General features: G+C 42.9%; 1 protein-coding gene across 1 annotated transcript in view; it reads left to right on the forward strand.

Annotated features, from left to right (window-relative positions):
• musk (muscle, skeletal, receptor tyrosine kinase) overlaps positions 1–12,657 on the forward strand; it is a 257,472-nt gene that overhangs the window by 143,330 nt on the left and 101,485 nt on the right. The window contains exon 12 of the mRNA XM_059974823.1: positions 7,798–7,804. Within this exon, the coding sequence (XP_059830806.1) occupies positions 7,798–7,804 (7 nt within the window). The remainder of the gene's footprint in view (positions 1–7,797; positions 7,805–12,657) is intronic.

Raw genomic sequence — 12,657 nt, forward strand, 5'->3', positions numbered from 1 at the left:
AGCCCAGCAGATAGCTGAAACAGGGCTAGAACCTTTGTGATGCTTTTGATTTGAGAGCAGAATAAGAGGGAGAACAGCAATCTGTGCTGAATGTCACCACGTGATATCTTGTGATAGCTGCTGAAGGTCCTTACGAAGTAGATAACGTAGGAAGAGCTGGTTGGACTATTAAGCAATGTCACTGTTGAAGAAACTCTGGAGAAAGTTAACAGACATACTGAGAATTCATTGGAAGTTCAGCCTCTGAAGAAGTGCGTATCTAAACAATCAGAAAATACATTGGAAACAGTTCGCCTCTGTTACTAATACTTCCACGATTCAAAGTACCTTTGTTGTCAAAGCATACAACCCAGGGTTGTATACAACCCTGACATTCATCTTCTCCACAGACAGCCACGAAACAAAGAAGAACCATGGACCCTGTTCCAAATTCAAAGAAAAACATCAACCCCCCCCGTGCAAAAAAAATTGCTCTAATGGCAAAAAAAGCAAAAAAAAACACAGAATATAAAATGCACAATCAGAACATAAGAAATAGGAGCAGAAGTAGGCCTCCTGGCCTGTCGAGTCCGCTCCACCGTTTAATAAGATCATGGCCGGTCTGGCCATGGACTCATCTCCACCTACCTGCATTTTCCTCATAACTCTTAGTTCCCCTATGAAAAGGCATATTTCAATGCTGTTCAGCTCAGTGTTCATTATCTGTAGGCTGCCCTGATTCAAAAATTACCCAAAGGGAACTAACAAAAAAGAACATCCAGGACTAGAACTAGAAACTAGAACACATCATAAACCTGAATTAGAGTCTAAATCTACAATCTGCGTCGATTAAACCTTGCCCTGGCACCATCCCCCCTCCCCCCCCCCCCCCCGCCCCCACAAAGGCATCGAGGGAGAGAAAGATCACTCAAGTGCAAGGACCTTCCCCCTGGAACAGCAAGTGAGAGAGCTTACCCAGAGAAGTGAATCGCAGAACTAATCATTGGTGAAGGTTGTTTACACCAATGTGACTATGTTTATCCTCAAAAGAGAAACCTATTATCCAAACTGTACACACTTACACAGTTCCATTTTGAAAGGCACGATTTGCTGCCCTTTCTTTCTCAATTAGAATGACTCACTGACACAAACAAATAGTTCCCTGATCTCAAGGTGGTTCTAAAAAGAATGCATTTTAATTCATTTTTCAGATCATCCCAGAGTAGCTTACAGACAATGAAGCAGCATTTATTGTTGTTTTGTGGAACATGCAGCAGTCAATTTCTGCTTAACAAGCTTCCATGAGCAGCAAAGTGACTACAGCCAGATCATCTGCTTTACTGATGTAAATTCAGGAATAAATATTTCTCACAGTATAGAGGAAAATTCCATGAACCATAAAAGATCTGGAAAATATGTCTGTTGATCTGACCAGTATTTAACCTTCAATAGAAATACAGGAGACTGCAGACTGGAATCTGGAGCAACAAAACAAAAAATCTGCTGGAACGTTGCAGGGTTTAGACAATTCCCTTCCTCCCACAAATGCTGCCTGACCCACTAAGTTCCTGCAGCAGATTGCTTGTTTATCTTTCTATACCTGCTTTTCAAGTTTCAGCCCAAAAAGCCGACTCTTTATTCCTCTCCAAAGATGACGCCTGACCTGTTGAGTTCCTCCACCATTTTGTGTGTGTTGCTCACGATGGTCAGCATCTGAAGAATCTCTTGTGTTTGGGTGATGTAGTTGTTAACTCTGAGCTGTTTCTGAGTGTTTACTGTGAAAAAAATAGCCTCTGGGTTTCCTATATGACAACACTGATAAAATTCCAAACTATCTCAAAGGCTGTGAAATCGCCTCTGCACCTGTAGGAAGCTGCTTCATGAAGGCAAACCTTTTAAATCTTCTCTTAATCTTCCCCATTCTAAGCACAACGTTGCAATTGGTCTGCTAAATTTCTGCAAGCATACAGCCATTTGGGGAGAAAATAGGACTATAAACTATTTCAAGCAATGGTATCCCAATGACAAATTGATTTGCCACCGACCAGAATTCCCAGCTGGGCAGCAGATGCACTGAAATAGCATTTGAATGTGCAGAACATTTAAAAAGAAACAATCTTTTGATGAATGTATAAAGAAATGTGAGTGCTGACTAAAATCGAGGCTATAAATCAGATCAGGATTTGCTCTTTAAAACAAAAGCTGGAGGCAGAATTTTTGTGGTTAATTGGAACAAAGTTGTTCTTTTTCAAGTTCTCATCTTCAATGCATTCAGACTGAATGTGATCTTGCTGTGTCAGAATTTACAGGCTGTGTGAATAAATATTCATATCCTGGCAGCTGGGCCAATCCTTGCTCAGATTCCAAAAGAAACCGAGAGCTCTTTCTACTGCAAGTAAATCTCCAGTCAGTGCACATGGAATCTCCTGAAGTTATTGACCATTCAATCAAAAATTCAGTTTGAATCTATATATCACCTTTCAAAGCCCCAGGAAGCACTAAAGTGCTTTGCAATTATTGGAGTAAGTTTTTAAAGTGAAAGCAGTTTCCTGAATGCACGACATAACAGTCTATTAGTGCATTACATTTCTCCATAATGGAAAGTGCAGTAAGGCTGTTTAATGCATTTAAGTGGAAGTCAGTTGAGGGGTAAATGTTGACTATAGTATGGGGGATAACAGCACAGTAGTATTGTGGTCAGCACAATGCTTCACAGTACAGGTGACTGGGATTCAATTCCCACTGCCGCCTGTATGTTCTTTCCGTGACCGTGTAGGTTTCCTCTGGGTGCTCTGGTTTCCTCCCACAGTCCAAGGACACACCAGTTAGTAGGTTAATTGTTCATTCTAAATTGTCCCATGATTAGGCTAGGATTAAATTGGGTGGAGAGGCTAAAGGTGCCAGAAGGGCCTATTTTTGAGGTACCACAATATATAAAATATTCCTGTTATTTTGTGAAGTTTAACAGTGGTGTTCACTGGAGAAAACAGGGCCTCTATTTCCTCAGGCAAGAAAATATAGTACAACTTCTCCTCACTCAGGTAAGTGCACTCAAGTCTTGAGTGGGATTTGATCATACAGGCTCACAGATGGAATACTAATCATCGAGCAGTGATGCTTGTAATCCAGTGCGGGCACAGTGATTTCGACTTGTGATGACCAGGATTGGAAGCTGCAGTTAGTTTTCATTCAATTTGCCACTCTAGAGTGGAGTGGAGTGGACCTGTGAGAATCTAACTCAGAAAGTGCTTAGCTTATTTTTATTATATGTTTCTAAACAGGGAAATACTTTTAAAGCTGCTTTTTCATCCTGATCTGCGGCATTGGCTTGTTGAGTCTTAGAAAAAGTAGGGAAAGGGTGGTGTAGTTTTATCACTAACGAACAACAATGGGACAACATTGGGTGTGGGAAGGGAAAGTAAGTGAGGAGACCAGGCAGTAGGATGGGTGAGGGTTAGTGAGAGGGTAAGTACCAGCCACAGATAATTAGTGGAGTTGTGGATAGTGAAGAAGGTTGCCGAAGGATACAACAGGATTTAGATGTTGGTAAACTGGCAGAGATATGGCAGACGAAGTTTAAACTGGACTAGAGTGAGGTGAGAGGAAAAGTGTACAATAACGTAGTAGGGCCCTTAACCACATTGATATACAGAGAGATCTTGGGGTGCAAGAAGCTATAAGGCACATTTACCTTCATCGGTTGGAGCATGTGGTATAAACTTTGGGAAGAGATGTTGCAGCTGTATAAAACTTCAGTTAAGCCACATTTAGAGAATTCTGTACAGCTCCAGTTGTACTGGAAGATGTGGAGGCTTTGGAGCGAGGGCAGAAGAAATTCACCGGAATAGTCACAAAATGCTGGTGGAACACAGCAGGCCAGGCAGCATCTATAAGGAGAAGCACTGTTGACGTTCTGGGCCGAGACCCTTCGTCAGGACGAACTGAAAGGAAAGATAGTAAGAGATTTGAAAGTAGTGGGGAAGGGGGAAATGCAAAATGATAGGAGAAGACCGGAGGGGGTGGGATGAAGCTGAGAGCTGGAAAGATGATTGGCGAAAGTGATATAGAGCTGGAGAAGGGAAAGGATCATGGGACAGGAGGCCTCGGGAGAAAGAAGGGGGGTGGAGCACCAGAGGGAGATGGAGAACAGGCAGAGTGATGGGTAGAGAGAGAGAAAAAAAACAAACAACTAAATATGTCAGGGATGGGGTAAGAAGGGGAGGAGGGGCATTAACGGAAGTTAGAGAAGTCAATGTTCATGCCATCAGGTTGGAGGCTACCCAGTCGGTGTATAAGGTGTTGTTCCTCCAACCTGAGTGTGGATTCATTTTAACAGTAGAGGAGGCCATGGATAGACATATCAGAATGGGAATGGGACGTGGAATTAAAATGTGTGGCCACTGGGAGATCCTGCTTTCTCTGACGGACCGAGCATAGGTGTTCAGCGAAATGGTCTCCCAGTCTGCATCGGGTGTCGCTAATATATAAAAGGCCACACCAGGAGCACCGGACGCAGTATACCACACCAGCCGACTCACAGGTGAAGTGTCGCCTCACCTGGAAGGACTGTCTGGGGCCCTGAATGGTGGTGAGGGAGGAAGTGTAAGGGCAGGTGTAGCACCTGTTCCGCTTACAAGGATAAGTGCCAGGACGGAGATCAGTGGGAAGGGATGGGGGGGGACCAGTGGACAAGGGAGTCACGTAGGGAGTGATCCCTGTGGAAAGCAGAAAGAGTGGGGGGGGGGAAAGATGTGCTTGGTAGTGGGATCCCATTGGAGGTGGCGGAAGTTACGGGGAATTATATGCTGGACCTGGAAACTGGTGGGCTGGTAGGTGAGGACAAGGGGAACTCTATCCCGAGTGGGGTGGCAGGCAGATGGGGTGAGGGCAGATGTGCGGGAAATGGGAGATATGTGTTTGAGAGCAGAGTTGATGGTCGAGGAAGGGAAGCCCCTTTGTTTAAAAATGGAAGACATCTCCTTCATCCCGGAATGAAAAGCCTCATCCTGAGAGTAGATGCGGTGGAGACGGAGGAATTGTGAGAAGGGGATGGCATTTTTGCAAGAGACAGGATGGGAAGAGGAATAGTCCAGGTAGCTGTGAGAGACTGTAGACTTATAGTAGATAAGCCATCTCCAGAGATGGAGACAGAAAGATCAAGAAAGGGGAGGGAGGTGTTGGAAATGGACTAGGTAGATCTGAGGGCAGGGTGAAAGTTGGAGGCAAAGTTAATGAAGTCAATGAGCTCAGCATGCATGCAGGAGTCTACACTTGCCCTTACACTTCCTCCCTCACCACCATTCAGGGCCCCAGACAGTCCTTCCAGGTGAGGCGACACTTCACCTGTGAGTCGGCTGGTGTGGTATACTGCGTCTGGTGCTCCTGGTGTGGCCTTTTATATATTGGTGAGACCCGATGCAGACTGGAAGACCATTTCGCTGAATACCTATGCTCGGTCCGTCAGAGAAAGCAGGATCTCCCAGTGGCCACACATTTTAATTCCACGTCCCATTCCCATTCTGATATGTCTATCCATGGCCTCCTCTACTGTCAAAATGAATCCAAACTCAGGTTGGAGGAACAACACCTTATATACCGGCTGGGTAGCCTCCAACCTGATGGCATGAACATTGACTTCTCTAACTTCCGTTAATGCCTGTCCTCCCCTTCTTACCCCATCCCTGACATATTTAGTTATTCATTTTTTTCTCTCTCTCTCTCTCTGCCTGTTCTTCATCTCCCTCTGGGGCTTCCCCCCCCTCCTTTCTTTCTGCTGAGGCCTCCCGTCCCATGATCCTTTCCCTTCTCCAGCTCTGTATCACTTTCGCCAATCACCTTTCCAGCTCTTAGCTTCATCCCACCCTCTCCGGTCTTCTCCTATCATTTTGCTTTTCCCCCTCCCCCCACTACTTTCAAATCTCTTAGTATCTTTTCTTTCAGTTAGTCCTGACAAAGGGTCTCGGTCCGAAACGGTCGACAGTGCTTCTCCTTATAGATGCTGCCTGGCCTGCTGTGTTCCACCAGCATTTTGTGTGTGTTGTTTGAATTTCCAGCATCTGCAGATTTCCTTATGTTTGCTCACCAGAATAGTCCTTGGTTTGGAGACTATTAAGCTATAAAGAGAGGTTAAATGGATTACTTTCTCAGAAGCATCAGAGGCTGAGTGTCAGGTATCATGATAGAAGTATTTAGAATTATGGGTGACATAGATTGAATAAGTAGTCAGTCATTTTACCTGGATGGAAATATCGAATACTATAGGGCATAGTTTTATAAGATGAGAAGGGAAAATTTTCTCCTGGGGAGAAAAGCTATTTCTCATCTTAACAATCCTTGTGCTGATGCTCTGGTACCTTCTAACTGATAGTAGAGGGTCAAGGAGATTGTTGAACAGATGGGAGAGATCATTGATAATGCTATAGGCCCTGAGTGTACAGCGCTCCTGATAAATATCTCTGAATGGTGGAAGAGAAACCCTGATTGATCCTCTTAGCAGTCCTTGCAATCCTTTGTAGGGACTTGTGGTCAGATGCCTTGCAATATTCATACCAGATGGTGATGCACCTTGTCAGGACACTCTCAATAGTGCTCCAGTAAAAATTGCTTAGAATTCAGCTGGAGGGAGCCTTGCTTGCCTCAATCAGCAAGTGGAGGTGCTGCTGTGCTTTCTTGACTAAACAGGAGGTGTTGAGAGACCAGGTGAGATCATCCATTATGTGCATTCCCGGAAACCTGGCGTCCCAACTCTCTCCACGGAGGAGCCAAGGAATAGAGGGACATAGATCATGTGCAGGCAGATGGGATTGGTTTAGATTAGTATCTTGGTTGGTGCAGATGTGTGAGCTGAAGGGCCTGTTCCTGTGCAGTTTGTAGATCAAACACTCAGTGGCCACTTTATTAAGTACTCCTGTACGGCTGCTCATTAATGCAAATATCTAATCAGGTACTTAATAAAGTGGACACTGAGTGTGCATCCAATGTTCATCTAATAATAAGATAAGATATAGGAGCAGAAAAGGGCCATTTAGCCCATTGACTCTACTCCTAGTCAGTGAAACAAGCAAGTAGATATGCAATCTGATGACTATTTTCAAGGATGACTGTTGAAAAATATGTTGGTTTCTAACTTCAGTCTTGTGCCATCAATTACATCCATATTTTACTGTTGAATTCCTTGTGATACAAGCTTCCTGTTGCCTTCATCGGAGCTCCAGTCCCTAGTGTATTCTCAATGTTTACAGCTCAGGTTTCTGCTTTCAGTCATGTCACCAAGCAGTGCTTCACTGCAAGTTCCAGTTAAGCTCTGCCTGCAAGAATATACCACCCCCAGCTCTACATTTAAGGATGTGGTAGGGTATTGCTGGCCTGTCCAGCAGTCTCCTCTGCACAGCCTCAGAAAACCTGATGCTCGTACACCTGTCCAACCCTAGCTAGGGCCCCCTAAACCACGTGCACATGCACCCTCTTGAACATTTGTACATGCATACATACATATGCACTCACAAGCATACATATACTCTTATAATCAGAGATCTGAACAGATTCCAGTGTAGCGCACGCGCACACACACACACACACACACACACATGTACGCATGTGTGTGTGCGCTCAGAGGAAGAAGGTGCTGTATAACATTGGTTACACACATATCATTATATAGATCCATATACATTACTGTGCAGTGTAATACACACACACACACAAACACACGCACACATTATTTAACATTAATGGATAGAAACATAACATATTTCTTCTTTTTCTCTTTCTTGGATCCACTACATCGACTCTCCACTGCAACCTGCTTCTTCCCAGTAGAATGGAGGTAAGAGTTTTGAGTTGTTCTGAAAGAGTCACTTTAATTTCCTGGGCAACTCTGTCTGAGTGTGAATGATCTGTTTTAACACAGACAGTAGCCAGTTTAACATATGCCAAAGGAGCCGATGATTAACAATTCAAACCTGAAATGAGCTAATGGATTTTAATTCATGTGAGTTAACTTCAGAGGGTCGAAAATTTAACAACACTGTATGCTGGAGAGAGTGTCTCTACTTGAGAAGGTGAAGTTTGTCATCTGTGGCTCTCCTGTCATGAAGCCCAGCGATTAGATCGCTTCACTTTTGGCACGAGTGTTTTTATTGGCTGAACTTATTATCCAGGGTTGGCTAAAATAAAATAAATAACGTCTTTAAGCGGAATTAAATCAAGGAGTTGGGCTTTGAGCCAGCAGCTGGTTGCTTTGTTTTGTTCTTGTTGCAGTTTAGCAGGAGAGGTTACTGCCAGGGCAGGAAATGCTGAGACCACAAAAGGACAACAGCTTCAGCTGTTTCAAGCCAGCATGTACTCTTAGCCTCCCTTCACTTAGCTGTAAGGTTACAATCTCTGAATGTAGCAAGTATAATAGTGATTGCTTGCCTAAGTCAAAGTTCAAAGGTCAAAGTACATTTTTTTAAATCAAAGTACAGGTATGTATACTTTGTACAACCTTGAGATTTGTCTCCTTTCGGGCAGCCACAAAGCTAAGAAACCCAATAGAATCCACTTAAAACAAAAGACCATCCCAACATCCAGTGTGCAGAGAGGGAGAAAAGAACAAAACGGGCAAACAATAAAAGCAAGCAAACAGCATTCAGAGCTGAAGGCCTCACAGAGCCAGGCCTCACTGCAGTTGATCCAGAAGACCACTAGTTGCAGGCCACTGCCTCAGCCCAGCACAGAGATGAGCAAACCCCATGCAGGCCCATCTCCCACCTCCAACCCCGACACAGTGATCATTTCCATCTGGCCCAGTGTTTAAATCATCCAGCTTAAGTCGGCCCAGCTGGCACATTCCGACCAATGTGATCATTTAAATCAGTGAAACTTGCCGACATTAGGCTCATATCCCTCTGAGCCCTTCCCATCCAAACGTCTTTTAAATGCTGTGAATGTAGCTGCCTCAGCTGCTTCCTCTGGCAGCTCATTCCACATATCGACCACCCTCTGGGGGAAAACGTTGCCTTTCAGGTTCCCACTAAATCAATGCCCTCTTACCTTAAAACTATGCCCTCTAATTCCTGATACCCCAGCCCTGGGAGAAAGTTTGTTGGTCCGGAGGAATGTTGTTTCATTTGGTGGTATGCATGTGTATGGTTCAAAGACAATAAACTGAAACTGAACTTGAATTTGAACATTCACCCTGTGTTACACACCTCTATAAGGTCACCCTGCAGTTTCCTACACTCCAAAGAATAAAGTCCTGGCCTGCTCGGTCTCAGGACCCTGAGTCCTCACAACACCCTTGTAAGCCTTTCCTGTGTTCCTTCCACTTCGATGAGAATGCAGCAGAATTTCATTTCCCATTCCCTGAGGACAAGGAAGAATGCATTTTAATCCAGAGCCAGACTGAATTCTGATCCCCAGCAGCTAGAGTTATAGATTATGGAGTGATTACAGCACAAAAAAAAAGCCCATCCTCATCATCAGGTACTTACGTCACCAGTCACCTTTAACACCACCTTGCCATGTGCCTGTTCAGATGTTTGTTAAGTGTTAGGGAAGTGCTACCATTTTAAATGCCATGAGGTTCATGGGACATCCACTCACCCCACAGTTTCAACTTCTCCCTATAACTGGGAAGTCCCACAGCCCTCCAACACCCAATTCACGCATGTTACTGATTATAATCGCTTTGCTATTGATGCTCCTGCCTTCAGGTCCTGAGGCCCCACACCTCCTTCTCTACCTTTTGCTCTCATCTTCAAAGACTCTTCTTAAAACACCACACTTTAACCCACGGACCAGTCTTGTGTTCCAATACCTCTTCTTTCACATTTTGAGTCCAAATGTATTTGCAGTTAAAATGTTAAGTTTTAAATGCAAATAAACAGGTAGGGTTTAAATTTTAGATCTTGATTTAAGTATGTAGTTATTGGGTTTGAGGATCATTCTCAGTGTTATTGCCCAGCGTGAAATCTAATGGGTTTAGATGGAATGAAATTTACACTGGGTTCTGGTAAAGAAGGGAAGTGAGTACACCTCCTCTCCAGTTAGTATAAGCAGAAATCTATAATCCCCCTACCTTGTTTATTATCTCAGCGTTGTAAATAGGTGTTAAATGTAAACAGAAATTTTAAAAAATAGGGTGTAAAATGGGTTGCCACCTCAAGTGGTGCATGCAAGCTCAACTTCAACGTTTAAGAGAATTTTGGATAGGTACATGGATGATAGGGGTATGGAGGGTTATGGTTCCAGTGCAGGTCAATGGGAGTAGACAGTTTAAATGGTTGGACATTGACTAGATGGGCTGAAGGGCCTGATTCTGTGCTGTTCTTTCTTATGACTTTATGTGATCCATGAACATCTAAAAGCAGAGGAATTTCCTTTGTGGTAATTAGTGGAAACTCTGACATAAGTGGCACAAAAAACCATGTCTAAAGCTCTTCTTCCCAGTTCCTACAAGCTGTCTCCTTACACAAGATCAGTGAAATCACACAGGAAATCAAAGCAAGTCTGCTTCAGCTTGTAACAAATTACATACTCCAAAATGGAAACCTATTGGAACAAGAGGAGGGCATCCTGCCCCTGAACACATGCTCTCTTGTCTTTTATAGGTTCATTATTTGTTTGATTACCCATCCAGCCATATCTTTCTAAAGGGGGTGGAATCTAACACTCTTATGGATCATATAGGGGCATTTAACCCAATAAAATGTGTTTCATGAATGTCAGTTGTTGCTTTTATGATTGTATAGTCAATGCCCTTTTGAAAGTTTTGGTTAACTCTGCTTCCATCGTCTTTTCAGTCAGTCATTCTAGGCAATGGAAACTCAATCCTGGCAAAGTCTTTTGTCAATGCCTTGAAATACTTGTCTTTTGGTTACATCCTACCCTTGCTATTTCTTCATGATGATGTTGCATATTTACTTACATCACTGCTGGTACTAAAGACAGATGTAATACTAAATATTAAAATCTGTACGACATTTCACTTTAATATTTATACAGCTCAACTAATTCTTAAGTCTAGGTGCCAGTCTCTAATGCTTTGTGACAGTGTGGTTAACTCTCTGTCCCTTAAATGGTCTCTTTTCTATCTGGTGATGTAGACTGCACTTATTCCCTGATTTTCTAATGACAAAGCCAGTTTTGCTGCTAGAATGTTAATTTTGTTATATTATATAAACTTCTAAAAAATTGAGCAGTCATTTTTAGCAGTTACATAAAGAAAATTTTAATGTCCTTAAAGGCTCTATTGAACAGTGATTTCTAACAGTTATGTAAAGAAAATTTAAGAAAATATTTGTAAAGGCTCTTTATTATTTCATGCTCTTGTTATTTATTTATATTTGCATTTGCACAGTCCGTTGTTCATTGACCTTGTTTACAGTTGCTGTTCCACAGATTTACTCAGTATGCCTGCAGGAAAAAGAATCTCAGGGCTGCATGTGGTGGCATGTATGTACTCCGATAATAAATTTTACTTTGAACTTTTTAATTCAGGGTAACAATGAAAGGGAAGCAGATACAAGCGAATGGAAGGAACAGCATAATGGTGTAGCAGCAGGTGTGGCTGACACACAGCTCCTGTGACCTGGATTCAATACTAACCTTAGGCACTTTCTGTGTGACGTTTTCAGCTCCCCCGTTCACTAGATAGAGAATCTCAACCTGCTCTGGTTTCCTTCCACATCCCAGGGATGTGCTATTGAGTAATAGACCACCATAAATTACTCCTAGTGTTTGCGGGTGATGACAGAATCAGGGGGGAGTTCATAGGTGTGTAAAAGGTGACAGGGATGTGAGTGAGAAATGGGATTGATGGGGTGGTCAGATGGGATTGCTTAGACTCAACTGGCTGAATGGCATTTTCTATGAAAGTATAATATTTGAAAAGGATAAAGTGTGCAAAATGCTATGAGTGCACTGGGTTTAACAATTCAGGAAGGTACTAAACTGACAGTGGGAGAGAGAGAGAGAAAGAGGGATTGCGACAGAGACAGTCAGAGGCTGAGCCAGAAACAGGGTGAGATAAATAGAAAGAAAAAAAAATTAAGCAGAACAGCAATACTGTGTATTGCTAAGTACAATTCCTTGTCACAATCTAGCATTATCTGTGGCAAGACTTTACCCTATCCCGACATCCGCTGTTGTCAGACATCAGTTCAAGAAGTGATGTCATCAAGGTGGCTGAGTATCCGACTACACTGAAGAATTCTCTCGCGTTGCACACTAGATTGGTAACTTCATATTAACCTCTAAAATATTCACTGTGCTAAATAAAGATCGGCACATTCATACACGGTAATGGGAAATGAAATATTGGGCAAATGTTTATCAAAAATCTAAAATATCTACTGAGCTGAATGAACCATTGGAAAGCATCACAAGCTACTTACATTTTCTTGAGGCTGATAGTTTGCCAAACAGAAACTATGGTTGAGAATTAAAAACTCACTTAGATCTCACATAACTATGAGTAACATGCTTAAGGAATTTCGCAGGCATATAATTCATAGGGAGCTTGGATTTATGTCCATTTTAGTGATTTCCCTTGACTGTGGTGGAGAAGTGCAAATGGGTCTACCCGTGAAGGTGCATTGAATATATTATTTGGAGAAGCTTTGGAATTTAAATTGCATATGCGCAGAAATCCCAGAGTTGCAGTTGGTTTCACAGAATACTAATGATAAATACCAG

The sequence above is a fragment of the Hypanus sabinus genome, chromosome 7 (genome assembly GCF_030144855.1).
Source record: "Hypanus sabinus isolate sHypSab1 chromosome 7, sHypSab1.hap1, whole genome shotgun sequence".
Taxonomy (NCBI): Eukaryota; Metazoa; Chordata; class Chondrichthyes; order Myliobatiformes; family Dasyatidae; genus Hypanus; species Hypanus sabinus.